The 25,885-nt window shown below is 39.0% G+C and overlaps 1 protein-coding gene across 3 annotated transcripts in view; it reads right to left on the bottom strand.

Annotated features, from left to right (window-relative positions):
* The window catches only part of LOC139994936 (uncharacterized), a 70,760-nt gene extending 46,209 nt beyond the window's left edge, over window positions 1–24,551 (bottom strand). For 2 of the 3 annotated variants that reach the window (XR_011801809.1, XR_011801808.1), the window contains exon 1: window positions 24,090–24,551. Coding sequence is in view for 1 of the 3 variants with exons in the window: in XM_072018024.1 (XP_071874125.1) it covers window positions 24,090–24,138 (49 nt within the window). In the remaining 2 variants the exon portion in view is untranslated. The remainder of the gene's footprint in view (window positions 1–24,089) is intronic. The other variant, XM_072018024.1, reaches the window with a different exon arrangement.
* Between the last annotated feature and the right edge of the window lie 1,334 nt (window positions 24,552–25,885).

Here is a 25,885-nt window from a genome sequence, read left to right as displayed (position 1 = left end):
ACCAAATCCTTGTTAAATTTTCACATTCACGGGAGAACCTCGAAAAGCACAAGATTTCCTGCCTTCTCTCTGTGAACATCGTTCAGCGTGGTGGAACATTTTTTAAAGCTGCAGACCAGCGAGATAAAGGAGCATGGCTTTTCTCGCTTTCCAAGTAGCTTGTACGCGTGCGAAAATTGTTCAACACAGACTTCAAGTCAGCCCATATATTGACTTTTCTTGAGTGCGTTAGTTATTTGTTGATATTTAAGGACAAACATAATTTAAAAGTCTTCTTAAGTAGAAAATTAGAATTGCAATTAGTTCATACTCTTCTAAATTACTCCACACACTTCTCACTTCGTTATCTACAAAAATTTCCACGTAGAACGTTCATGCAAGTGACCCAAACATAGTTCAAACCATTTTCAAATCTAGCGATTAAAAATGGGAAAAAGGAAATAACTTTCCAACATCTTCATACATCTTCAAACTGTCCTAACATCACCCTTTACATAAATTTCAATACAGAACATTCACACATTTATTCCAAACATAATCCAAACCATTTTTAGATGTAACAATAAATAATGTTAAAGAAAGCAATAACTGTCCAACATCTTCATACATCTTCAAACTGTCCTAACATCACCCTTTATATAAATTTTAATACAGAACATTCACACATTTATCCCAAACATAATCCAAACCATTTTTAGATGTAACAATAAATAATGTTAAAGAAAGCAATAACTGTCCAACATCTTCATACATCTACAAACTGTCCTAACATCACCCTTTACATAAATTTCAATACAGAACATTCACACATTTATTCCAAACATAATCCAAACCATTTTTAGATGTAACAATAAATAATGTTAAAGAAAGCAATAACTGTCCAACATCTTCATACATCTTCAAACTGTCCTAACATCACCCTTTATATAAATTTTAATACAGAACATTCACACATTTATCCCAAACATAATCCAAACCATTTTTAGATGTAACAATAAATAATGTTAAAGAAAGCAATAACTGTCCAACATCTTCATACATCTTCAAACTGTCCTAACATCACCCTTTACATAAATTTCAATACAGAACATTTACACATTTATTCCAAACATAATCCAAACCATTTTTAGATGTAACAATAAATAATGTTAAAGAAAGCAATAACTGTCCAACATCTTCATACATCTTCAAACTGTCCTAACATCACCCTTTACATAAATTTCAATACAGAATATTCACACATTTATTCCAAACATAATCCAAACCATTTTTAGATGTAACAATAAATAATGTTAAAGAAAGCAATAACTGTCCAACATCTTCATACATCTACAAACTGTCCTAACATCACCCTTTATATAAATTTTAATACAGAACATTCACACATTTATCCCAAACATGATCCAAGCGATTTTCAAATCTAGCGATGAAAAATGTTAAAGAAAGCAATACCTTTCATAATTAACAGCCTCATACATCTTCAAACCATTCAACACACTAGCTAAATCAGTCATTACATCGGTTCCCAGGCTGATCGCTGGCGTACCGACTAATTTAGAACAGCCTCCGACACGGTGGTTCGATTAATCACTCAAGAGTCGAAGAAGCAGGACAGTCTGAACTCTGAGACCACTGGCACGAGGTAACCAACAAACCAACGGCTTCAAAATCAAAGGGAGAGTTCCAAGGGGGCTTGTTTGCAACGCGGAGAAAAATATTTAAACACCAAGGTAGGACGTGGCACGCGTGTGTTTCCCGTCTGTAGGAGAACCACGGGTGCTTCCCCTTTCTCTCCCAGTTTATTTTCTAAACATGGAAGCAATCCTAACGAGGGGTTGATATCCCTAGTCCGATCTCTGGTCGAGTCTCGCGTGGAGACGTCTCCAACCTTTTCTCGATGAGCGCACACGTCCACAAACGCACGCATACAACTGCAAACACGTGCACGGGCGCTGTTGTTAAAAAGAGCCTCGACCCACTTACCACTTTTTCTCGCGGCACGAAAAACAAAACAAAACAAAACAAAAAAAAAAAGAATAACATTAATAAAAGAGAAATAGAGAGGGAGACAGAGAATAGGGAGATACTTGAAAGTTTGATTGCATCTGTTCTCTCGGAGGAAAAAAAAATTAATCAAGACTGTTTCCAACGGAGCATAGAACGTCGATGGTAGGCTAGAGAAAATGGAATTACGTGGTGGAAATCGAGTTTCCACGAGGATGCCTGTGTCTAGGTATCCGTACTAGGTTCACGGTGATTTAGGGTCGGTAATATTCTGTGATTAAGTCTGCGGCCAGATTTTGGATGAGTTCCGTAGAGACACCGACGTCGAACGAACGTGCTGCCACCTACCTACACTCTATCTCGCTTGTTACTAGAAACTGCAAACGCTTACGCAAATTTGTATTTTTATAAATGTGAACGAGGGACCGAAACCACTTTGAGTCGAACCTCGTTTTCGAGGCACGTCGAATATGTGATTTAAAAAAAAATTTTTTTTTTTTCACATTTTTCGTTTGTTTTGACAGATGTAGCTTTCGACGAGTAAAATGCAAAAATATTAATTTCAAGGCAAAAAATGTTTCTGCGAGTAAAATATTTTTTGTAAAATCGAAGTCTTTAGCCTACCAATCATAACCAAAGTACATAGAATGGCAGAGTAATTTGGCTGATGATACCATCTCATCACCTGGCAATATATTTGCTGGTACATCTTAAGCCAGATACCGTACTAGATAAAATCATTTCGTGATAACAAATGACAGCAAATTTGCTGGCAAGCTCCTCTGAAATCCCTAGCTTGTCCACAGGCTTAATTGCAGAATATTACCTCCCCTGAACCACTCTATCTTGGCACACATACCAACTTAACATACTCCTTAATACATTAAGAGCTCCATATCTATGAGAGAACTGTAAAACCTCATTTCCATCGAAACCGTGGACGCTTAAGAAGCCACGACAAGATTCGAACAGAGCAAATAACCCTGGCACAATGTCTATTGTCTGCCAGGCAATATTACGTCAATAATTTGTTAATAATTTGGCAATAATTAGGTCATGGATGTTCATGCGTTTGGAGGAAAAAGGACATCAAAATTAATCAAAAAAGTTGCTACCATGGCTTTCGAATATTTCCACATTATTTTTCATGCGAACTCGTCAAAGCGTGGAAATTATTGGAAAATTTTCTACATAAATATGGCTTTTTTGTATTCACTTCTGCTTATTTAATGTTTTGGAAAAGGTGCATTTGCAGCATCCTTTCTGAAGTATATAAATGAATTAGTAATCAATTAGTAATGAAGTATACAAATCAATTAGTAATTATTGTTTAAAATAAATTCTAGGAAAAAGTTTATTGATAATAAAATGTCAATTGAAATTCAAATGAGATCCAAGAACGATTCCAAGCCCAATTCAACGATTAAAAGCAAAAAGGACTTAACTAAATTCCTTCACTCAACGAAATACGAATCTTGCCTAAACTAATAATAGAAAAATTAGTCTCAAGGCGAATCAGTAGCATAACGTTACAAAAAATAAATACAATGGACCAGCTGGTCCAGTTCAATTTAGCGCAGGAACACGCAGGAAGGATCAGTTTCTCAGAAATAGTGAAAAATAAAAAAAAAAAAAAAAAAAAATAGAACTCCTCTGATCATTCACAGCTGCCATTCACAAAATCGAACCGAGAGCCGCAGTTAAACAAATTGTCGGGTTTTACGTAGCCGTTGAAGTAGTTCGTTTAGACGTGGGGTTTGCGTACCAACGAAACTGCCCCGGTTAATGAGAAAAGGAAGCCAGGGAAATATTATCCGTGAGATCGGCCTCGTTAACGTTCCTTCGTTTCCATCGATCGCTCGTCGAACCGACCGAACAAAGGGCTGAACAATGGTTCCAACTTGTCCAACCTGGAGAGAAGTTGCAATAACCGTGCGCGTATGAGAACGTGATTAATTAAAACTCTGGCGGGGCCCTATCGATGAAAAGACGCGTACACACAATTCTCTAATCCCTGGCAGTTTCTCTTGATTGGTTAGTGAGGCGAGGCGAGGCGAGGGTCAAAGAGCCGAGTAATTCGGTCTCGAAATAACCGGGCAACTCGCGGCAAAACGGAAATTACCGTTCCACTTTCCCGCAATGCTCCTAGCGCCCGTCTCTCTGTTTCGCGAGCAGATTTTCCTCAGCCTTGGACCCGTGTTTTCTAATTAACCTGCCACCACGTAGCTTTTTTCCCACCTCTTTCAACAGCCGAGAGACTGGCAACGCCTCCCCTCGCCCCTGCACCACTGACGCTTCTTTCGCTTTCCACGGACCGAACTTACAACGAACACTGATAGATCGACTGTTCCCGTTGGGGCCAATTAACGGGACCAACTTCTCCGCTGGTTCGGCAGATTCGTCAAACGTAAGTGGATGAAAATTTCACGGAGAAAGAAAAATAGCGCGAGAGGAACATTTGAGCCGTGATGAATGGACCGAGGGTGTTTTGCATCTATGGGGAGCTGGCTGATTACCAGGTGGCTACTCCGCAGAACTTTGTTGGATATTTTTAGTAATGGACCTGTGCTCGAGTTGTATTCTCCGATTTTCTGGATATACGGCTTTTTTTTTAGTATCATTTAACGCACTCAACCATTGGCAAAGTGTAGATCGAAATTTCCGCGAAATTAAACGAGTATAGTAAATCTGAGGAGAGTATTTCTAACATTTCACGGTTATTGGTCGAGTCGTTTGCGAAAAAGAATGAAATTTTAACCCCCGCTTTTATCATCTTGGAAGTGGATTTTCGAAAAGTCCCTTCTTAGTGGTGCTTACATCGGTGAGCAGAAGCTTCTCTCAAAAGTTCAACTTCCTAGGTCGAGGAGTTTGGGTTGCGCGTTATTCTCTAAGTCAGTGAGCCATTTAGAATTTCTGTATAGAAAAAGATAGTATACTTCAATTTATATCTCATAGTATTTTTTCCATCAAAAATATTCTACGCGTTAAGCTTGATTTCAGCGCTAGTCTTTGCTTATATCATCATTGACTCATACTACTTGTATCAGTAGTATAAGTAGTATACGTTCAAACGACACACGTCTGACCAATATTTAACTAGACCCTTAACGACGCTTGGCTATCTGATACATTATAAAGAATAAACTTGATCTCATCATAGATAAATCATATCGCTTGTGTGAGTAACACGAGTAGTATAATCGTCCACGATCAGACAACATGCGTCTGACCAGCATTTAAGTAGATCCTTAACGAAACCTAGCTATTTGATACGCTGAGAATGTCAGGCACGTTAAAGGTGATTCTACTTGCAGTCTTTGCTCATGCTATATATGAATCATACCACTTGCACGAGTAGTATAAGTTGCAACGATCAGACAACACGCGTCTGACCAATATCTAAGTAGATTCCTAAGAAAAGCCTATCTGATACACTAAAAAGAATATTCGTGTTAAACTTGATCTCATCTCTAGTCTTTTCTCGCGTTATAGATAAATCATATCGCTTGTCTGAGTAATACGAGTAGTATAAGTTGCAACGATCAGACAACACGCGTTTGACCAGTATCTAAGTAGATTTTTAACAAAGCCTAGCTATCTGATACATTATAAAGAATATTTGTGTTAAACTCGATCTCATCTCTAGTCTTTGCTCGCGTTATAGATAAATCATATCGCTTGTCTGAGTAATACGAGTAGTATGAGTTTCAACATCCAGACAACACGCGTCTGATCAGTATCAAAGTAGATCCTCGACGAAACCTAGCTATTTTATACGCTAAGAATGTCAGTCACGTTAAAGGTGATTCTACTTGCAGTCTTCGCTCATGGTATATATGAATCATACCACTTGCACGAGTAGTATAAGTTGCAACGATCAGACAAGACGCGTCTGACCAGTATCTAAGTAGATTCTTAACAAAACCTAGCTATCTGATACTATTCGTGTTAAACTTGATCTCATCATAGATATCATATCGCTCGAGTGAGTAATACGAGTAGTATAATCGTCCACGATCAGACAACACGCGTCTGACCAGTATCTAAGTAGATCCTCGACGAAACCTAGCTATTTTATACGCTGAGAATGTCAGTCACGTTAAAGGTGATTCTACTTGCAGTCTTCGTCATGGTATATATGAATCATACCACTTGCACGAGTAGTATGAGTTGCAACGACCAGACAACACGCGTCTGACCAATGCGTCATCTAGTCCCTCGTTGAATTCTAGCTACTTGACAAACCAGAGGTCCAAGACAGAATTGTGACACACGAAAATATTAAAAAATTGCATAATGAACGACAAATTTTCAGGAAGATAATAGTTGAAATTTGTAACTATTGACGGACATTCGACAGGAACGAGAAAAGGATTTTCAAATGGTTTTCCATTTTGTTAGCTATTCATGACACAGGGTGGTATTAAAAGGTAGACGAAGGCCAGCTCTCTTCCAGGAGGAGGATATTAAAACCGTGGCTGTACAGCTCGTATTAAAGCGAACATTCGAATAATCCTGGACGGTGTACCGTATATATTAATCATAAAAGTAGGTTATTGATCCGCGGAAACCGGCGGACAAATTACTAGTGCGCCCGTTACGAGACGCGTATGAATTTTCATAAAAAAAAAAAAAAGGAAACGAAAAAGAGAGAAAGAGATAGAAAGAAAAAAAATAGTAGATCCATTAGCTGGCGTGCAATAACAAAACCGGGGCCATTTCACCGTTTATTCGACCCGCTTATTTTATTCTGCCAATCACCCCCTTTCAATTTCAGAAAATACATTTTCATAAACCTTCGTTGAAGGATCATTTTTTAAATGCAAACATAATTTTCTACTTTGACATATTTTCAATTAACGTGGTTAATTATACAGGGTGGTCCGTAATTGATGATACAATTGGACACGGAGCGATTTTTTTCGAGGAAAAATAAGGCGAAAATATGGGATACGATATTTTCACACGACGTCTCGTTTCCGAGAAAAATCGAACTGAAAAATTCGACAAGTATAGTGAAATAAAATAATTTCGAACCGAGCAAGAGCAGATGATCAACAGTGGGTTAAACTACGCGTAAAAATAAGTGAAAAGCGTGGAAGAAAATTTCTTCGTACGATGCTTCCTTTTCGAGAAAAACACGTTTGAAAATGTATCGTGCGCGTGTATCTCATCAGTTCTTAACAAAACATATTCAAACTTTATTTGCGTGGAAATGAAGCCGCAAACGGAAAAACTTTTTACTTCGCATTTTTCACTTATTTTCACATGTATAATTACCTGCTAATTGCTTACTCCTACTTAATACGATTCGATACTTAGCCAAGTTTAAGTATACTCGACAAGTTTTCAAACTCGATTCTCTCAGAAACGAAAAGAACTGTATTGCATATTTTCGTGTTAATTTTTCACGTACAATATCCAAACCACCAGTTACATATCACGATGATCATCGATGCATAATCATCGTACTCTTTTCGATTCTTTTCGATCAATCGAATTTCTCTTAATTTCTCTGCAACTTTTCCTTGAAAAAATTAGCCACTTTTTAACGACAGATATTTGTTACCTTCCGAACCGATGGAAAAGGGATAAGGATAACTTTTCGCGATTTGATAAATTCGAAAATATCAACTATCTACGTAATTTCCAGTATATTCGAAGCTTTAAGCTCCTCGTGGGTTAATGGAAAATTTTCTTAGTTAACGAAGTCGAGAGACACATATTTTTCTTTCCATTGTTCTGTTTGGTAAACAAAGTTTTTCCGTAGTAAATTTATACTCGAGAGTAAATTCCTATTCACTAAGAATTCATGCTCTTAATACGCCAAATTTGGTTACTTGAAACTCCATGTACTCGCGTGTCTTCTCTATCGTTTTCTCTTTAATTAAAAATTTCTATATTACATTTTTCCGTACTAAACGGTAGTCCTCTTCGATAATTTACATTCTTGCATAAAAAATTCGATCGAAGCGATTGCTAATGAAATACTTTATTAATTAAAATATTTCATGTTCGCAAAAGCCTTACCTGTCCATTAAAAGTGTGTACTTTTATACGCGAAATTTGATTAATTCGAGTCCTAATAGAAAATTTGTTTGCCACTTTAAGCTCGGCGTGTTCGTCTCTTTCTTTTTCCACTGTCTTCTTTGTAATTCCAATTTTTCTGTAGCAAGTAATTTCGCTAAAAATGTATTGGGTTGGCAACTAAGTGATTGCGGATTTTCTCATTACCACCTAATGACAAAATCCGCAATCACTTAGTTGCCAACCCAATAGACATGTTTACACACAAAATTTCCTCCACGTGACAGTCAATAAAATAACATAAGCAAATAAATTTTGATTTCTCTGTAATTTTACCCATTCATTTTATTCTACCATTCCGTTAATTTAAAGGATTCTCAAGATTCAGATCTTCCTACAGGAAATTCAATTTTCTTATTTTCGTGATACTTTTCATGGCGACTCTGCGTCAACAGGAAGAGCAATGATCGTATTGAAATTATACTAAATGCAAAAATTAAATATATTGAATTTAGGGTTAATAGAGAAATTGTACAAAATTCTTAAGGATTCTAAAGAAAGTCATCCTTAAATGATAATGTTACGTCGCGTGAGATGGTCCCTGTGACGTCCCTCGTGGTCTGCCCGCCAAGGCCTACACATCGTTACACTGACTCGCAATAAACCCAAGGAACCACCATAAACCGAATCTTTTTAGCTTAATCTCTATTCATATAAGTATTTTCGGTTTATGGATGGTCCTTAAAACGGTCCTTATGTTTATTGCACGCTCTTAGAAATTACGAAGAAAGCGAATGTTCGTCCAGCGAAATAGCAGGTTTTTCCCGTGAACAAGGACACCCATGAGCCACATCCGCGGCAGACTTTCTCCTCATATTTTTGTTTATTAACGTTGGCTGTAACCAATGGGCATCGCGGATCGTTACCCTCGCTTTTCTACCGAAGAGTGTGAACAACGAATCCGCGTTCTTAGTTGAAAAAGGCACACCCACACCGAGCTTTCCTCCTTAATAGTACGAGACGGGTCTTCTACAGTTCTTCCGATCTTCGTGCAGTCGAGTCAACGGTCTTATCCTTGGAGCAGTCATCTACTGTTTTTTCTATCTCAGCGCAGTCATCTACTATCGTTACACACTTAGATCAGTCAAATCTATTGTTCTTTCAATCTCGACGTAGTCATCTACCGTTGCTGCAAACTTAGGCCTCGCTACGGTCTACGCGACATTAACTTAATCGACTTTTTGCTTGTACGAAGCAACTAGCAAGTACACAATTATCAAATATATCTTGCGACACGGCGCAATAATAAGCGTAATAAATGGATGAAAATATAAATCTTACAAAACTGTTGATTACAGTTTTATTACACAATAAACACCCCTATTATCCCACAAGAAATAAGGGATCGACCTGTTCGTGGTGTCGATTGTTATAATCGTAAGGGGAATTTACGACTGCCGTTGACGCGCGTCTCCCCGCGACTGGACGAAAAAACAATACTTTTCATGGCGACTCTGCGTCAACAGGAAGAGCAATGGTCGTATTGAAATTATACTAAATGCAAAGATTAAACATACTGAATTTATAGCTAATAGAGAAATTATACAAAATTCTGAATTCTCAAACAATAACGTTGCTTTAGAAAAAATAATTCTTTTCGCTCGACGATAATTAATATTATTCCTTTTAAAAAATGATCCTTTATCTGTGAATCAATAAACCGGAATCGAAAATTACTTTATACGTTCTGCTTCTAATCTTGCACATGCTGGATACCAACACTCGTCAGGGAACTGACTCGTGAGTTTTATGTAACAAAGTCTCCAGGTTCGGAGAGTTTCGACTGCACTAGGAAAATTCATGCGATGGCTAGAGTTAGTCTAGTCAGTCAGTTAGATAACTAACTTGCTTCAAACGGTTCGTTGTTCGTTGGAATATTATTCGCTGCAGTGGCCACATTCTATCTCGAATTTGCGGCAAGTTAGCCGAAATTGAAAAATTTCATCAAGCAGAATTGCAGTCTGATCGAGTGGCCACGGAAATAATGGCCGTTACGTTCGTTGGCGAATTTGTTGGGAGAAAAAAGAACCGCTGGAAATTGAAACACTTTCGCCGATGTATTCGATTAAATAACTGGAATTCATGATACTAAGCTTAGATTTCGATCCATTCGATAAAACAGGGATAACACTCTGATGATTCAATATTTATGGAATGAAAATATTTCCATCAATTATTGATTGACACTTATGGATAGAAATTCTTGACCAAGGTCAACGTCCATTGAAATTTCAAATTCTCCACTTTCACACTAAAAAAAAAAAAAAAATTCGTATCAAACACTCTTAGCTAATTTTTATCGACCGATAAAACTTTGTTATCAAAGTAAAACCACTATTTTGCGAACGTTTAATATCCACTCGTCCATAATACTCTTCGCGTATCTTATAAGAGCAGCGTATTATTTAAATAAAGTACATAAAACATCTAACAACATAATTATTTTCTAAGTCACAGAACGACCATAAAACACACCTCTTCCACTTCTCCGCGTAAAACGTACTAATTTAGCAAAACAGTAAAATTTTATTCCAATAAAAATAGTCGTTTGGTAGCATATGTTCGACGAATTTTACGGCCCGCCGTAATTAACTATAATATTCACTACCCGCATCTAATATACATCCTTAATTTTCTGCCAGTGAATTGTAGCCTGGCATAGGGCCCCGAATAAAAGAATTGGAGGTGGTCCGTGAAAATAACCAGCTCCACTGGAAGCACACCCATGGCGGTTGTCATCTAACCGGATATTAGCCTTTTTTGTCCCAAGGCTGGTCATTCGACATGACGTCACACTGTATTTTAAAGTTGCGGTCTGACCGTGAAAAAGATCGTCAAGTACCACGCAGACCGATATCAGCTGACACGCAACCGAAAGCCTCAGAATTCCAGTACAGACGTTGCACTGGCAAAATAGCCTCAGAACCTAACCCCAACCTAACCCCAACCTAACCTCAATCTATAGTCATTCTCTTGCAGTAAAAAGAACTTATGGAAGAAAGTCACTTGTTCGTTTAAAAATGAATGTTAATCGTGTAACGAAATTAACAAACCAACACAGAGTGAAGTTGGTTAGTTCTATATAGCGTTGCGCTTAGACAAGTGGAATTTTTGTGTATGGTTCTAATTCAATGACGAGGGCCTGTGATTAGGGATCTTTAAAGATTTGGAAAATCAACAAGCAGAGTAGAAAATTAAAAAGGGAAATGGAAAATTGAAAGGACTAAAAATTAGACAATAGAAAATGAGGAACATTGCGACACTTTGTCGGTCAGACAGCAGTTGTTAAATACTGTGCGTCATCCAATGGCGGTCTTCTTCCACGCGTAAATTGACTCATTTTCAATTAACGACGATTTTAAGCGATTAAAACGTCCCTTGATGGCACGCCCATGTATGACGGGTACCATCTGCTGGTGCGTTTCAGTCGCACGCGGTGTACCGTGACGATGGAAAAATTTCACGTATGTCCCTGGCCCAGTGGCACCCAAATAACTATTTAGAAATAACTATTTTATCGTGCGTTTCGCGGAATTTTTATCCATACTATCCGTTTCTGCGGGAAAAAACAGGTGAAAAATAAAGAGTGGTATTTTTTCGTAGAACGTCCGGTTCACGAGAGGATCGATACCGAAAATTCGTGGGTGAACGACACCTGGTGTCGGACAACCCATGAATCTTTGCCATCGATTATCTCGGAAATGGAAGGTCCAATGGAAAAATCTCTTTTTCCGACTTTTATCTATTTTTGCACTAGAATTCGAGATTTCAACGTTTCAGTATATAAATAATGATATTTAAACTCTTATCATGTGTAACACGTTATCGCATCGTCAAGTGTAACGTGAATATTATAAAGCAAACATTCATGTTAACGTGAATGTCCATGTAAATTTATATCTTTGGGAAGAAATGAAAAAATAAAACTTGGACAGAAATTCGTTTTGCTTTCTAAATATAATACTACAGTAGGAATACATAAATTTTAAATAATTTAATGTATTTTAGTATATTCCGACGAATATCAATATCGTATTATATTTTTATTAATATACAAATGTTCATAATATTATATTAAACACAAATTTAGATTTTCACTCCTACTATAGAATTTTTCTTTTATCTTTTACAGTTCGAGCGTTAAGGGTACAAACATTCAAGGCACCATATTTGTCGCAAAAAAGAACGAAGAGAAAATGTGACACATTTCTCGACAAGCTGTGATAGCCTTCATATGAAAAATGTAGATGTATGAATAATATCTTGGCCTATCCAGGCTCTAATATCGCCGACGAGAAATTTGGGAACCACTGACCTATACAAACCCGCCGACCATTCACGGGCGCACGTGCTCGCTCGTGGGTGTATCGGTGAAGCGTCATCAGATGTGTTTAGATAGGCTTCCTGGGCCAGGTGAGGGTCAGAGGTGTCCCCATATGGGAAAAATCCTGACAGTTTATTAATAATGGGCACGTTTCGCCCATTGAGCTGCGTTCATTTTTCCAGTGGGATTAAAAACCAATTTCCAAACCCGTCGACTTTTTCACGTTACCTATTGGGTTGGTCGAAAAGTACCGCCAGATTTCTACAATAAATGTCCCTCTTTGCTTAGCAGTTTTGTTCCAACCTCTGTTCTTTTTGTATTAACAAACACCTGGTTCGATATAATGTCATTACGTTCAGTTTTCGTCTTCGTGATTTATTCTTGTCTTGATACTGAACGACGAGAAGTTGTATTTTCAAGGAATCACGGGTTTTTGTAAGGGAAAGATGTGGCTCAACAATTTCACAAAATTTACTGGATAAAGAAACACGTTGCGCGTGCACTAATCTAATAAAAAGTATCTTATTGAAGAACAGATTTAAAAAGTAGTTAGGAGTGGAAGTTTTTCATTTTCATTTTCCGGAATGGGTTCATTCGGTGGATAATAAATCCATTAAATATTATTGGCTTTTTTTCTACAAGCATGCATGCTATTTGTACATACATACGTTCTATTTGGGCCGCTAACTTTAAGTATACAGAGGGAGGGGGCACAAAAGAAATATAGACATTTCAACAAAAGAAAAGCTTATATATCAAATTCAACTTCGGAACAGTCCACAGATAACATCTACTAAAGTGTATATGTATCAGTGTATATCTTTATTAACGTGTACGTACAGTAGTTCCGGATATGTATATGGACACGAATTCGTCCGCTTATATGGCTTCGAGTTATCTGCAGCAATTTCTGAAACTGCTGGCTCGAGCCATACCTCGCTGTTATCTGTGATCCCCATCGACGTAATTCGATCCGGTATCGAATTACCGGAATGAGAAGAATCTAATGTTTTCAGTTGTTTGTTATACAGTTACGAGATGGCCTGAATCGAATTGTTGAGATTCGTACGAACAAAATGATACCAAACATGACTATATTTGATTCACGATATTTCAACAGGAACTAGAGAAATATGTAATTAAAGGAAAGAAAGGATCCGACTCTAAAGTATCTTATAACGCTCTATCTATTCTGTCTCACTCTCGTTGCCTGCTTCTCCCACCCCCTCCTCTCTCTCTCTCCCTCTTTCTCTCGCGCGCGAGCCTTTGATGCACGCACGCTAGAGCACGGTAGAGCGAGCACGAGCCGGATAATTTGGCGCAATTCTTGGAAGGCCACCTCTCGCCAACTATGAATACTTCCGGTCCCGATCTTTGTCCACATACAACTGTGTGTAATATGTGATTAGAAGTAGGATATAACCTAACTCTGCAGTATCATATTACACTCTACCTATTCCGTCTCGCTCGCACTGTCCGCTTCTCGCTCTTATTCGCGACGAATGCACGCCAGAGCGAACAGGAGTCAGATAATGCGAGCAAATTCTCGGAAAGTCACTCCTTCGGATCTATATGGCCAAACACGGTCCCGATCGATAATCATATATCCGGACATTACCGACTTTTTTCGGCCCCCTGTACGTATATATATTTCTCATAAAAAATTCAGGTACACGAACCTTTACACGCTTCCAACAACTTGTCTACCATTCTTCGAACCACTCCAATGAAACGAGAATGAACTTATTACTCAACCCAATAGTCAACGACTGCTAGTTAAGACTGACGAACGCTCACCCCTTCGTACGAAGAGAGGTTCCAACAAGCGCGATCGAGAATTGGGGCGAAACTGGTATATATCGTGGATTGATCTCGCCGCGATAAACGGAAACAACGTGGAGTTTCGCGTGCACCAGCGTTAACGCGACCACGAGTTGGCGCTCGACACACCCACACACGCGTACAAACGCCTGCTTTCCCGATCAACAATTATCTTACGAAGCTTAGGCGTGCAAGAGAGTGTGTAGATGTTCTCGCGGAAATGGGTCGTCGTGTAACGGTCGCGGCTGGATAAAGTCCTCGTGAAAGTTGCACGCTTGTTGACGGCCACGATACACGCGCCGGGCCACACAGGCTCTGTTCAACCCCTCTCTGTTCACGCAGCTCTCCCCATTCGTGAACGCCGGCTGACGCTGAAAATCGACGCTGACGCCCACTTAATCCTACCCGCTGCAAGATTTTCAGGAACACTGTGTCGCCGGCTATACGACCGCTTGAAATTGCTCGAAATTATCGTCGAGAAGGGCAATTCCAGTTACGGGATTTTCCAGTTTGGCTATTATATTTCTCTCAGTTTTCCAAGCTCGGTTATCGTCCAATAACGAGTCTTTCATATTTTCCTCCAATTTAAGACATTCTCCGAGGGTAGAAAAATAATATACAGAATTATATAATGACAAATATAGAAAGTCGTGGCGATATTCAGGGGCTGGAACAAAACTTGTAACGTTATGACGAGTACTTCGTACATTTTATATGCTTTCACGAAAATGATAAAAATACGACATTAATACAGAAATTTGAACTAATTTTTAGCGTGGGAATTTTTAATACAGCAATTTTTTTAGCTTCTACATATTATAATAGGAGTATAACACGAGGGTGTACATGTAATGTACTCAGTGAAATTTGTTATGTTTCTGGCATTTCTTTACCTACAGTATATGCTAATGTTAGTGGCTTGTCGAAATTGAAAATACACATCTGTTAGCTACAAAAATATATAGTAAAAAATACAGATTCCTGTTTAAAAAATTCAACGTAACTTTCACAAGACATTTCAAGGTCACCGCGAAGTGAAATAGAAAAAAACACAGTGTGTGCCCCTCGATACCACGCAACTTTCATCTGCAACATTTTTTTATTCGAATTTTTCCAGATATTTCAGCATTTTCAGCCAAACATACTCTAGAATCGCAATTGCACCGCGATTACCGGTACACCCTGTATTTGCCCCGTATTTGAGATTGATGAGACACGGTATAGCACATGTAGCAGAAAAACAGGTTTCAAAGAAGCGGTTCAAACGACCCGGTCGATACATTTCCCGATGAAAAACCAAGAGGTAGCACGCATCTCGATTAAAAAAGAGAACCACTTTGCCGGCCACGAGTTAATGACGTGGACGATTGTCCACGACGTTTTCTATCCTGTTTTTCAATATCCAAGTGTCCCACTCTAACACGCGTTATTGAAACGAGAGGAAACGTTTGGTTGGCCGATACACATATCCTATTCTCGTGGCAATCCCATTAAAGTCGATGAAACCATCGGTTATTAAGCGCGTGTGCCATCATCGGGGCTCTGGCTGTTTCTCTTGCGACGTCGCATTAACGATAATGGGGGGAAAACGAGTGCCGTTATCGATTTCGCGGAATTTACGGGTTTGCGTCGATGAATTGCTCGTAATCGTTCTGTGCGATGAAAACAGAAATTCATTTGTCCCGTTTCGAGGCCTGCCATCCACCTGCAAGGCAGAGAGAGATGGCGAGTAGCAGTCGGTGAAATGGTAATTTTTCAACGGTCCCATCGGCGCCACTGTTTTTCATCGCATGAAAATCCAACTGCCGCTTCCTATCCATGTTTCCATCAACCGATCCTCGATTTTTGCGGGTTTCTAGCATTTTTTTCTGTAATTTTTTTCCCCTCTTTTTTTTTTTTGGTTGTCAACGTGGACTCGTCGGTTTCTCTCGACGCAGGTTATCCGGCAGTGACGGGATCAAATTCCGCAGGCATTTATAAATTCTTTCTAGGATTCGAATGGTAACCGTACCTACCTTCCTTTTTTCTCTTTTTTAAGGATTTTTTTTTAAGGAAATGTTCGAGTCTACTTCAAGCGCAATACTAATAAAAGAATCTCAGGCTGAAGCACATAGAGAGGGTGAATTTCTTCAATTGAAGATTTCTCATAGGCAACACTGCAAGTGGAAAAATGAAAAATATTGTTTTTTTATCCTATAATAGCCTACATACGAATGGGAATACCGTAGTATAGAATTAAAGAGCAATTTTCATTTGTAGGTAATTGCTAACAGCGTTAAAAGGTGATACCACCGGTACGTCTAACATCGCATCTATATAAAACAATGTAAGTGGCATTGAATGGTAAGTAGGTTCGAACATTATAAAATATACTTTTGTAATAACAATAGAAAGACCAAGTTGAGAAAATATATTTGTTGTCTTTTGTACCAGCTATTTAAAAACAAACAGGATTGGTACTTACAGTGCTTGCAAATTTAAATGAACGGCACGTTCAATTTTCTCTGCAACTAAGAGGAGACATTTCTACAAACACGGTCCTCTTTCTAATGAAATTCCACTATAGTGGTAGAAAAATAAAAAAACTTTCGTGACGCACTTGGCTTATCTTCTTCACACTCGCAAGATCTTATACTAATCAAAACAAACTAAATTTCGAAAATAATATCAAGTTTCGCTCTTAAGAAATTTGATATCTGCCACTTACAGTGTTGTTTAGGAGGAACCTTCGGTCGAAGAGTGTTTGTGCTTCAATTGTAGGTGTCAAGAAACAAGATGTTCAAGAGGAAAAGGAAACATATCCACTAACGTAGGCTGAATTTGTAGGAAAAAAAATATATCTGAAGAAGAGCCATATAGTATGTGCCATATCATAGTCGTAAAGGAAACTCAGTGTCCCATTCGTTTGGACAGATAGCATAGACAAAAACCAAGAAACGATTAATTAAAGTTTATTGGCACTTGGGTTTTTCCCCCATAGAGGCGACACTGTGACACCATCTTTTAGCATTATTAATGACTGTTTAGGAAGGGAAACTGCACTTGAATTCTATGTTACAGTATTCTCGTTGGTATGTAGAACATTTTTCAATAAAAAAAAAACAAAATTCTTCGATTTTCCCATTTATAATGTCTTTTAAAATTATAATTATAAAAATATGAAAAATTTCACAAAAATCAATCCTAACCTCTACTTGACACTATTTTTCATCGAACAGTGATGAAAGTTATTCTTATTATGAATTCCAAATGAAATCTAATTTTCCTGTTAATGTTCCTTTCTAAATATATAAAAGTATATTTTCTATATTTTACAGCTTTGTTTCGCTCTCTAAACATTATAACGACTATAATACCTTATGTACATTTGTCTTTATATATTTCTGCGTATTATTTTTCTACCCCCATCAATTAAAATACCAATTTGCCCGGGGACACGCGTTAAACGACGGCTTTGTATCTGTTAAGGTTAGAAATTACAACAACCGATGTCGTTGTCGTTGCTGGCCTTAAGAGAGCGTTGAAATATACCTCTTTTGTAAAGAATGATCGAAGAACCAATGAATAATAGCGAGTCTTGAAATTGAGGGAAACATCGAAGGCGTTTGGGTTGATGGCTCGATAAATTAACCGGTGCTACGTTTTAAAAACACTTGGTAAATTGAGAATTGGCGGCCGTCAGGCCTCGCTAAAGAAATGATCGAGGAGGAAGAATTCGTTTTAACTAGAACCCCTCGCAAGAAGTCCCATCATCAGTAAGCAGAAGTTAGATTAATACGACTCGGTTTCGCAAGAATTTTTCCACGTCACTGTACTCTGGTTTTTGAGCCAATTAAAGTATCCTTTGTACTAATATCCTTCATACGTCGCAATAAGCAGTCATAATGGACCGCGCGTCTTAGAAATACCGCAAATTGAAATTAAGTCTGAATGGAACTTAAATTAGGTTTAGGTTAGGACTAACATCAGACTCGAAATTCCTAGTAAGACTAAATTCCATCACTTTGGTCAGAAAACAGCAGTAGGTATAGGTTAGGATTGACTTTAACGTTGGTCAGGACTAGTTATGGTGTTACGTTTAGGTTAGACCTCAACTACTTGAATCAATTAAACTATACTTTATACTAATATCCTTCATACGTGGCAATAGGCAGTTACAATGGACTACGCGTCTTAGAAATGCCGCAAATTGAAATTAAGTCTGAATGGGACCTAAATCAGATTTAGGTTAGGACTAACATCAGACTCGAAATTCCTAGTAAGACTAAATTCGATCACTGTTTGATCAGAAAACAAGAGTAAGTATAGGTTAGGATTGAGTTTAACGTTGATCAGGACTAGTTATGATACGTTTAGGTTAGACCTCAACTACTTGAGTCAATTAAACTATAATTTATACTAATATCCTTCATACGTCGTAATAGGCAGTTACAATGGACTGCGTGCCTTAGAAATATCGCAAATTGAAATTAAGTCTGAATGGGACCTAAATCAGGTTTAGGTTAGGACTAAGATCAAACCTGAAATTCGTAGTCAGACTAAATTCGATTACTGTTTGGTCAAGAAACATGACTAAGTATAGGTTAGGATTGGCCATTTAGGTTAAATTCAAACTTCTTTTCGCTTTGCAGTTACATTCAGATTAGTAGATTTTTGTGGATTTTTACGTGTTTGTAGAAAATTTGAAAGTACCACGATTGCACATAATACAAAAAGATATACAAACTATCCAAGCTATTGCGCAATCTATAATACTGACTAGGCAAGACTATCTTCCACTCAGCTTACGTCTTTTTCATTACATTCTCAGAAATACGAAATCGGACAAAAGCCCGCAGTCTATCCACGTCAAATTTATATGCTGGTTGACAAAAGAAAAAAAAAAAAAAAAAGAAAATTCATCAAACTGCCCTCCTCCAAGAAAAAGCACAACTCAGAATCTACAAAATGCATAAAATTTCTCCAAAAACTGAAACTTGATAGTTTTGCCTGCGTTAATTCTATCTTTAAAGCACGCTGTGCTCGCATGCAACCAGTAATCTCCCAGTCACGAAGAACAGCATCTTTAACCTTGCTAACAAGCGTTAATCCGAGCCTTCCCCGGCACGTCTCGAGACCCCTAGACGTCGAGACAGAAGCGGTAATTGAACGTTATTATATCCTCGCGCCACAACCAGGTCCACGATTCTTCAGGGTCTGTAAACGACTGGAAGAAAAACCTGGCTGTTGTCGAGGAAATAAACGTGGTTCGAGCACATTTCGCTCTCGGTTTGCATTTTTCGTAGACGGTCTTGGCCCTGTTTCTCTCTTCTTCTCTTCTTCTCATACACAGAAGGTCCAGGCACGGAAGAGACGAGAGAATGAAATGGGAAAGAGGGAGTTTGTGAGGGGGAGGAGGGAGGGGGGAGGGAAGGGAAGAAAAAAGGTTGGAAGAAAACGAAAGAATGGCAGAAAAACGAGGGTGGAAAACTGGGGAAAATGGGGGCGAGGGGGTGTTACGGGGACGAGGCGAGGCACGGAGGGGGTGGCCCTTTAATATTTGCTCGCTGCATCTCGCGGACTTTCCGGGGAAGATCGATGCGACTGTGACCTCCTTCTCTCGCCGGCTGTTAAATTAAATTATTATGATCGTTATCGTTAAGCAGCGAGAAGATATCGCGGCTGAATCGCGCGTGCCGACACCTGTACACAGGGACGAGTCTGCTCGAGCCCGGTCGGAGAACGGACGCGGCAAATTCTATACCGCTCGAAATAATTAGAGGTTCTCGTGTTACCCTGTTGTGCTAATGGATCTCATGGACGGCGGAGGATTTTTAGCCTGCAATTTTCCCGTGTTCTTCGCAGCTCGACGATTCTAACGGGAATTCGGCATTCAGAAAGTGGCGTTCATGTTCTTTGCTAAACTAGAAGCATTCTGCTGGGAGCTGAGTATTGAAAAAGTGGTTGTTCGTGCGTCCTTCTGCTAAAACATTTGACGAAGGTTTGCCTAGAATTCGTATTGCTCGTATTGGCTTTGAGAATAAGAAATCTTTTTCTACTGCTTTGCGTTAGAAATCCTTATATTTAGGATGCAACTGCTGTACATCCTTTGTGGAGGATTCTGATCGGACTTGAGTATTCAGCAAGTAGTGCTCGTATGTCTGGTAGTATCTTGACGAAAACTTGCCCACGTTTGGAATTCTTTAGGTTATGTTTGAGAATAAGAAAGCTTTTTCTACTGCCTTGCGTCGCAAAGCTGTTCTATCTGGAATGCGTGTCTCCTCTCTTCTTTGCAACTAGAAGATTCCGAAAGTAACGCTCGTTTGTATCCTTTAGATAAATTCTTGGCAAAAAATTCCCTAGGATTGGTATTACTCGTATTAGATTGGAGAGTAAGAAACACTTAGCCCTGTGTATCTAGACTTTTCCGATTTTCCATGAAACTGGAAAACTGTGATAGGAATTCAGTATGAGAAGAAATAAAAAAACATTAAACTATCGTGGTAAAGTTTTCACGGTAAAATTTCAAAAGCCCTAATTCACTTGCCGGTCCTAACCTCCTAATTGACTCAACCTAACCTCCACACCGTGCCACAACTATCATCGTTCGATACGCACCAACACCGGAGCGCATCCATATTCATAAAAGGCTCTCATGTGACACTCGTTAACAAGCTTCATCCAGCCTAATTCTCTCGCAACGGGAACGTACCAGCATCGAAGGTGTAGAAACGAAACGAGGCACCCTGGCTTCGCAGGAAGATCGAGCCGCGAGATGCATAATTCTCCCGAGGCGCCATCAAATTATATTAATCCACTCCCATCAGGAAATTGGAGTTCGCAATGCGAGAGAAAGAGAGGGGACGAGGTCGACGCGTGTGCTCACGTTTCTCTTTGTTCCATCTAGACGCGATACTAGCGCCGCTTATCCGCGATCTAATCGCGGATACGTCGCTGATCGGAATCTGCCTTCTGCCTTTTTCCAAGATTGCTTCAAGCTACACACAGATGAGTAGAATGGATAATGGGAGAGGGGGAAAGAAAGGAAAACCAGGAGGAATTTCAATGGTTGGTAATTGGGTCAAACCCCGAGCTGTACAACCTCAGCTCGATCCGTTTTACTTGTTTATCCCCATATCGCGAAATGAGTTTTGCAAGGAGCAACGTCGAGCAACGAGAACGCTCGAAACGCGTGCCAACGACAAACAAGACGGATACAAGACGACCAACTCTCGACAGCTTGTTATCGTTGATGGAGTTTCGCGAGACTTTCCGCCCACTCCTCTTGTATAATTGATGGCATATTATTAGCGTTTTAGTCTTTTGCCGCGCACGTGACTTCTTCCTAAGACGTTGAATGCCGTGTTCTTCCGATTTTCATTTTCGAAATTTCTCAATTTCTTTTTTTTTTTTCTACGTTGAAGAATATATACGGTGTGAAAAATATATGGAGAAATTGTTATCGGTTTCCTTTCAATCTTGTATTAAATATCGTCTAAAATCGCGTAGCTGCTTGCTAAAATTAGAGCAACATTGAAATATCATAATTCGAGAAGGTTAAAATAAGATAAATCTCATGGGCTAAAAATTGTTCAACCGTGGGAATGATTTAAATAACGTTATCAGGAAACAACGTGCAAATGCCACGTAATATTTTTCGAAGATTAAATGTCATGGTGTAGTATATCTGAGAATGGGTAAAAAAAAAAATTTTTTTTAAATATGTGAAATTCGCGTGGCAGTCTACGTGTTAAGCACTCTAGAACGTATATTGTGATTAATAACGAGCAGATATCAAGTTTCATTCGAAGTAATCTATATCACGCGATAAATGAGACTGCAGAAATATCGCGAATATCGAAATACAGCGTTCAGAACTGTTTATGTTAGCTGCAGTGGTAACAATAGGTCTGACGTTTGGATTATGTATTGTTCGATACGTTAAAAAACGAATTACTTTTCAGACGAATTTCCACGTTGAACGAAAAATGGATAATTCGTGGTGACATGGTGCGAGGAAGATATCAGGAGGAGACAGAGTCAAACGCGTTGAAATTTCCTTGATTTCCAGGAATTTCCAGGTCCAGAATATTGTTCAGGAAAGTATAGTAAATTCTGGGAGAATGGAATCGTGCAAATAATAAAACGACGACAAAAGATCGTAGATCAGATTGATCGATACATGTTACAAATAGAGTTTTTTTTTTTCTTTATATCCAAGAGAGGAAGACTACCATTTGCTAATTAAAAATCGCTAGGAAGATCAGTAGTTTGGCTCGTTAACGAAGTAGGGATAATTATTATTGTCACGAGTTGCTGGCTTTTTAAAGGAATATTACTGCTTTCCTGTCTCTTATCTAAATCTCCCAAATAATAGTACATTATCCTTTAGCCATTGTTGTTAACGTACAAAAGTATACTTAAGATGAGTATCAGCTAAAAGAATCTCTGATGTTTACAACTGGAATTAACAAGTCTGCTACAATGGTGGGGCTTCCGGTGTTTCTTGTTTTTGCCATTTACCGAATGTGCGAGAGTGTTCCCGACAAAATTAATAATACGATTGCCAAAGCGATCGAAATAACGTAATTTTTCGTTGAAATTTCAGAAAATTAATATCGCGGTAAATTTGAATCGTTGATAAAACATGTTGATATTTTGCAGAAATTTTATAGTTTAATCAACGATAATGTTAGTACTAGTGTATTTACTTGCATCATATTATTTTGATTATAATTATTTGTATCTAAGTATAGGATGGTAACTCTGGTGTTAACAGTGATAGTAAATTCTTGTACACAACACTAACGAGTACAGTAAGATAGCTAACAGTAATTAGTGTAATAAACAAGCGGCGTGAACGAATCCTACATTTCGTAGTCTGGTAAAATAGCGAAATAAAACAAAATCTACAAATTATTATAATATAATATTTACACAAACATTATATATAGAAATTAAATTAATTCGTGTTTCCTTTCAAATAAAATAAGAAATAAAAATGGATTTAATTTAACTAAAATTATTATAATAAATTGTTCCATAGTATATTGTTTCACCCGTTAAACATACTAATGTGATTAGTTAAGTAATTACTGTGCAATGCCTCGAAGCTATCGGTTCTTGGAACTTCCTACCATTCGAAGGTTGACTTTGTTTTGGTATGTTTATTGTGATTGATATTGAAACGTAAAGATTGTCGCAGAAACATGTAAACAGTGAAAATTCTATTAAAATAGAATACCATTGATTGACGAAAAGAGCAACATAAAATAAATTGCTATGAATACGTTGAATATTGTAATATAAAATAATAATGATTACACAGTTCTCATTTATAACGATCGAACTACATGTTGATCAAATGTGACCAGTATAATATTGAGACTATATAATAAGAAAACAAAAGATTAATAATTATATATAACATGTAATAATAAAATTGTCCTACATATAAACTCTGATAACTTTTGAAACAATAGCTAAGAACGAACCTAACTGTAAGAAAAATTCGTTCCCTATCATTATGAGCCCCAAAAAAGTTTCTTATACCTTCCTCTAACGAGCACAATATCCCTGTCAGTCATAACTTTTCTGGAAACCCAATCAAGCCTGGCCCCGTTCAGTCTATCCGCTGAAATTCCTGCAAAGAAAATCCGCGATAGCACCATCGCGCGTTTGGATCCTATGTTCCGGCAGTTATTGAACAAACGACGGTCGGAATAGGTTGGAATTTTTAATACCAGCGGACGCACGCTACTCTAGCTGCGACTGCGGCACCGAGTGACACAGCGCTAAAGCCACCCTCCTAACACCCTACCACATACCCTTATACGCATTCTAAGAAACGTCCCCCAGATGAGAAGTCACTCACCATCAACAAGAAGACAGGTCAACAACAGCAATCCGAGTCTCCAATCCATGGTCAGGCGATCGATCAATTTATAACCAGTCTATCTTCTCTAAGAATCTTCTTTAAATGCTTCACCACAGTCTCACAGAGAACAGCGTCGCACACGGTGTCAGCTCACGAAAGCAGTAGTCCACGCACTGTAATATACCCGAGTCACAATTCAAGGCGGCAGAGTCACAATGGGATAGAGTAACGGCAAGAAGCACTTTGACAAAAAAAAGGCGCAGAGTAAGTAGCGAATGGTTCGAGAGGTCTGCCGGACTCCCCTTGACCTCCCTCACGATAAGTCGTACGCGTGACGATCGCGCGAAAGGCACGCGTCGCGAGGAAATAGCTGCAGCCGGTGAGGCATTTGGGAAGAGCGTGTGTATCGCGCGATGATCGCGTGTCCAAGTGCTGCGACCCTAGCGAGCTCATGCCGCCCACTCCACAGCTACCCCCACCGCGCGGCTCATGGCTGGCGTCGAGCGGAGCAGCAGCGTGGCCGAGCACCGTCGAAGACAACCGAGCGCGCACGATCTCGTGTTGCGCCCTTTCGGTTGGCGTGGTGGGGGGCGCGGCGCGCCTGAGAGTAGGAACACGGCTCAGGGACGGCGTATCGTGGCCCGCACCCTTACCACCGTGTCCCGGAGACTGGAAGATTGCCTCGTTTCGAGTCAACGAGATTTTGTCCCCGCGATTTGCTTCCGAACGAGATCAACTGGTATTCGGTGGTACGGGGCGGATAGACGACCATAGTGGGGACTAGATGAAGGAGACGGCTATTTCGGAATTTTCCTGACGCACGCCGAAAGGGAAAGCGGCAAATAGTGGCGGGTCAGTGGTAATGATTGTGTGAGCGAGCCAAGCAATGGCAATTAGGGGGTGGCGCCGCTACGATCGGTCCCCTACTTTTTTACTAATGACTTTATTGTTCCCCTTAGCAAGATTTTATTTCTTTTTTCTGGTCGTTTGGTAGGTTTTTCGTGTTCTTCTTTTTCGGAAAGGTAAAATGGGTAGGTTTGTCGAGCACCAGCGGCGGAGCACGGTTGTAATTGTTGATGTTCCCTTTATTCGTTTGTTTTTCACAAGAACAATTCCGTGGGAATTCCTCTGTATTTAAATACCGGACCGGCGGGAAAAAATTTCTAGCCGGCAGTGGAAAATTTGTTTCCCGCTTTTTATTCCAGCCCAAACGGGGACACGGTCTCTTGACGACTTAATTAGATTTTTGTTGTCCGACAGAAGCAAAAAGACAGGCGCAAACCCTTCCTTGTTCTTCCCATCCTCCGCTCTCTCCCTTAATTATTTTTCGAATTAATCAACTTGCAGAAATCGAAAACGGCAATAGCAAAACGTTCGGTGATTAAATATACCATCTACTGGATTAATGCTATCGACCAGCGGTTACGAGGTATTCTTTTTGGCAAAAAATTATATCGAACTGTTTAAGGGACATTATTATTCATATTTGGACCATTGATCTCAAATCAAAAATAAAATTATCAGACGATACTATGTAAATAAAATAGAAAAAACTATCCTACTAATTATGATTTTTTAAACATTAGACATAATAACTAGGAGCGTGAGAAAATCGAATACATTCGTCGGATCAATGGATGGACAGGAGGGTCGAGTTATCACGGAAGGAAGAATGGTTACGTACACCCATAAACAAACGGAATCGCGTCAAACCGTGCAACCGCAATAACAAGCCGCTACAGTTATCGTCGCATGTGCACTTGTGCAATTATTACCGCACCAGGGGTTCCCCT

Source organism: Bombus fervidus, chromosome 15, assembly GCF_041682495.2.
Source record: "Bombus fervidus isolate BK054 chromosome 15, iyBomFerv1, whole genome shotgun sequence".
Classification (NCBI taxonomy): domain Eukaryota; kingdom Metazoa; phylum Arthropoda; class Insecta; order Hymenoptera; family Apidae; genus Bombus; species Bombus fervidus.
This window is presented reverse-complemented; position numbering and strand designations above follow the sequence as displayed.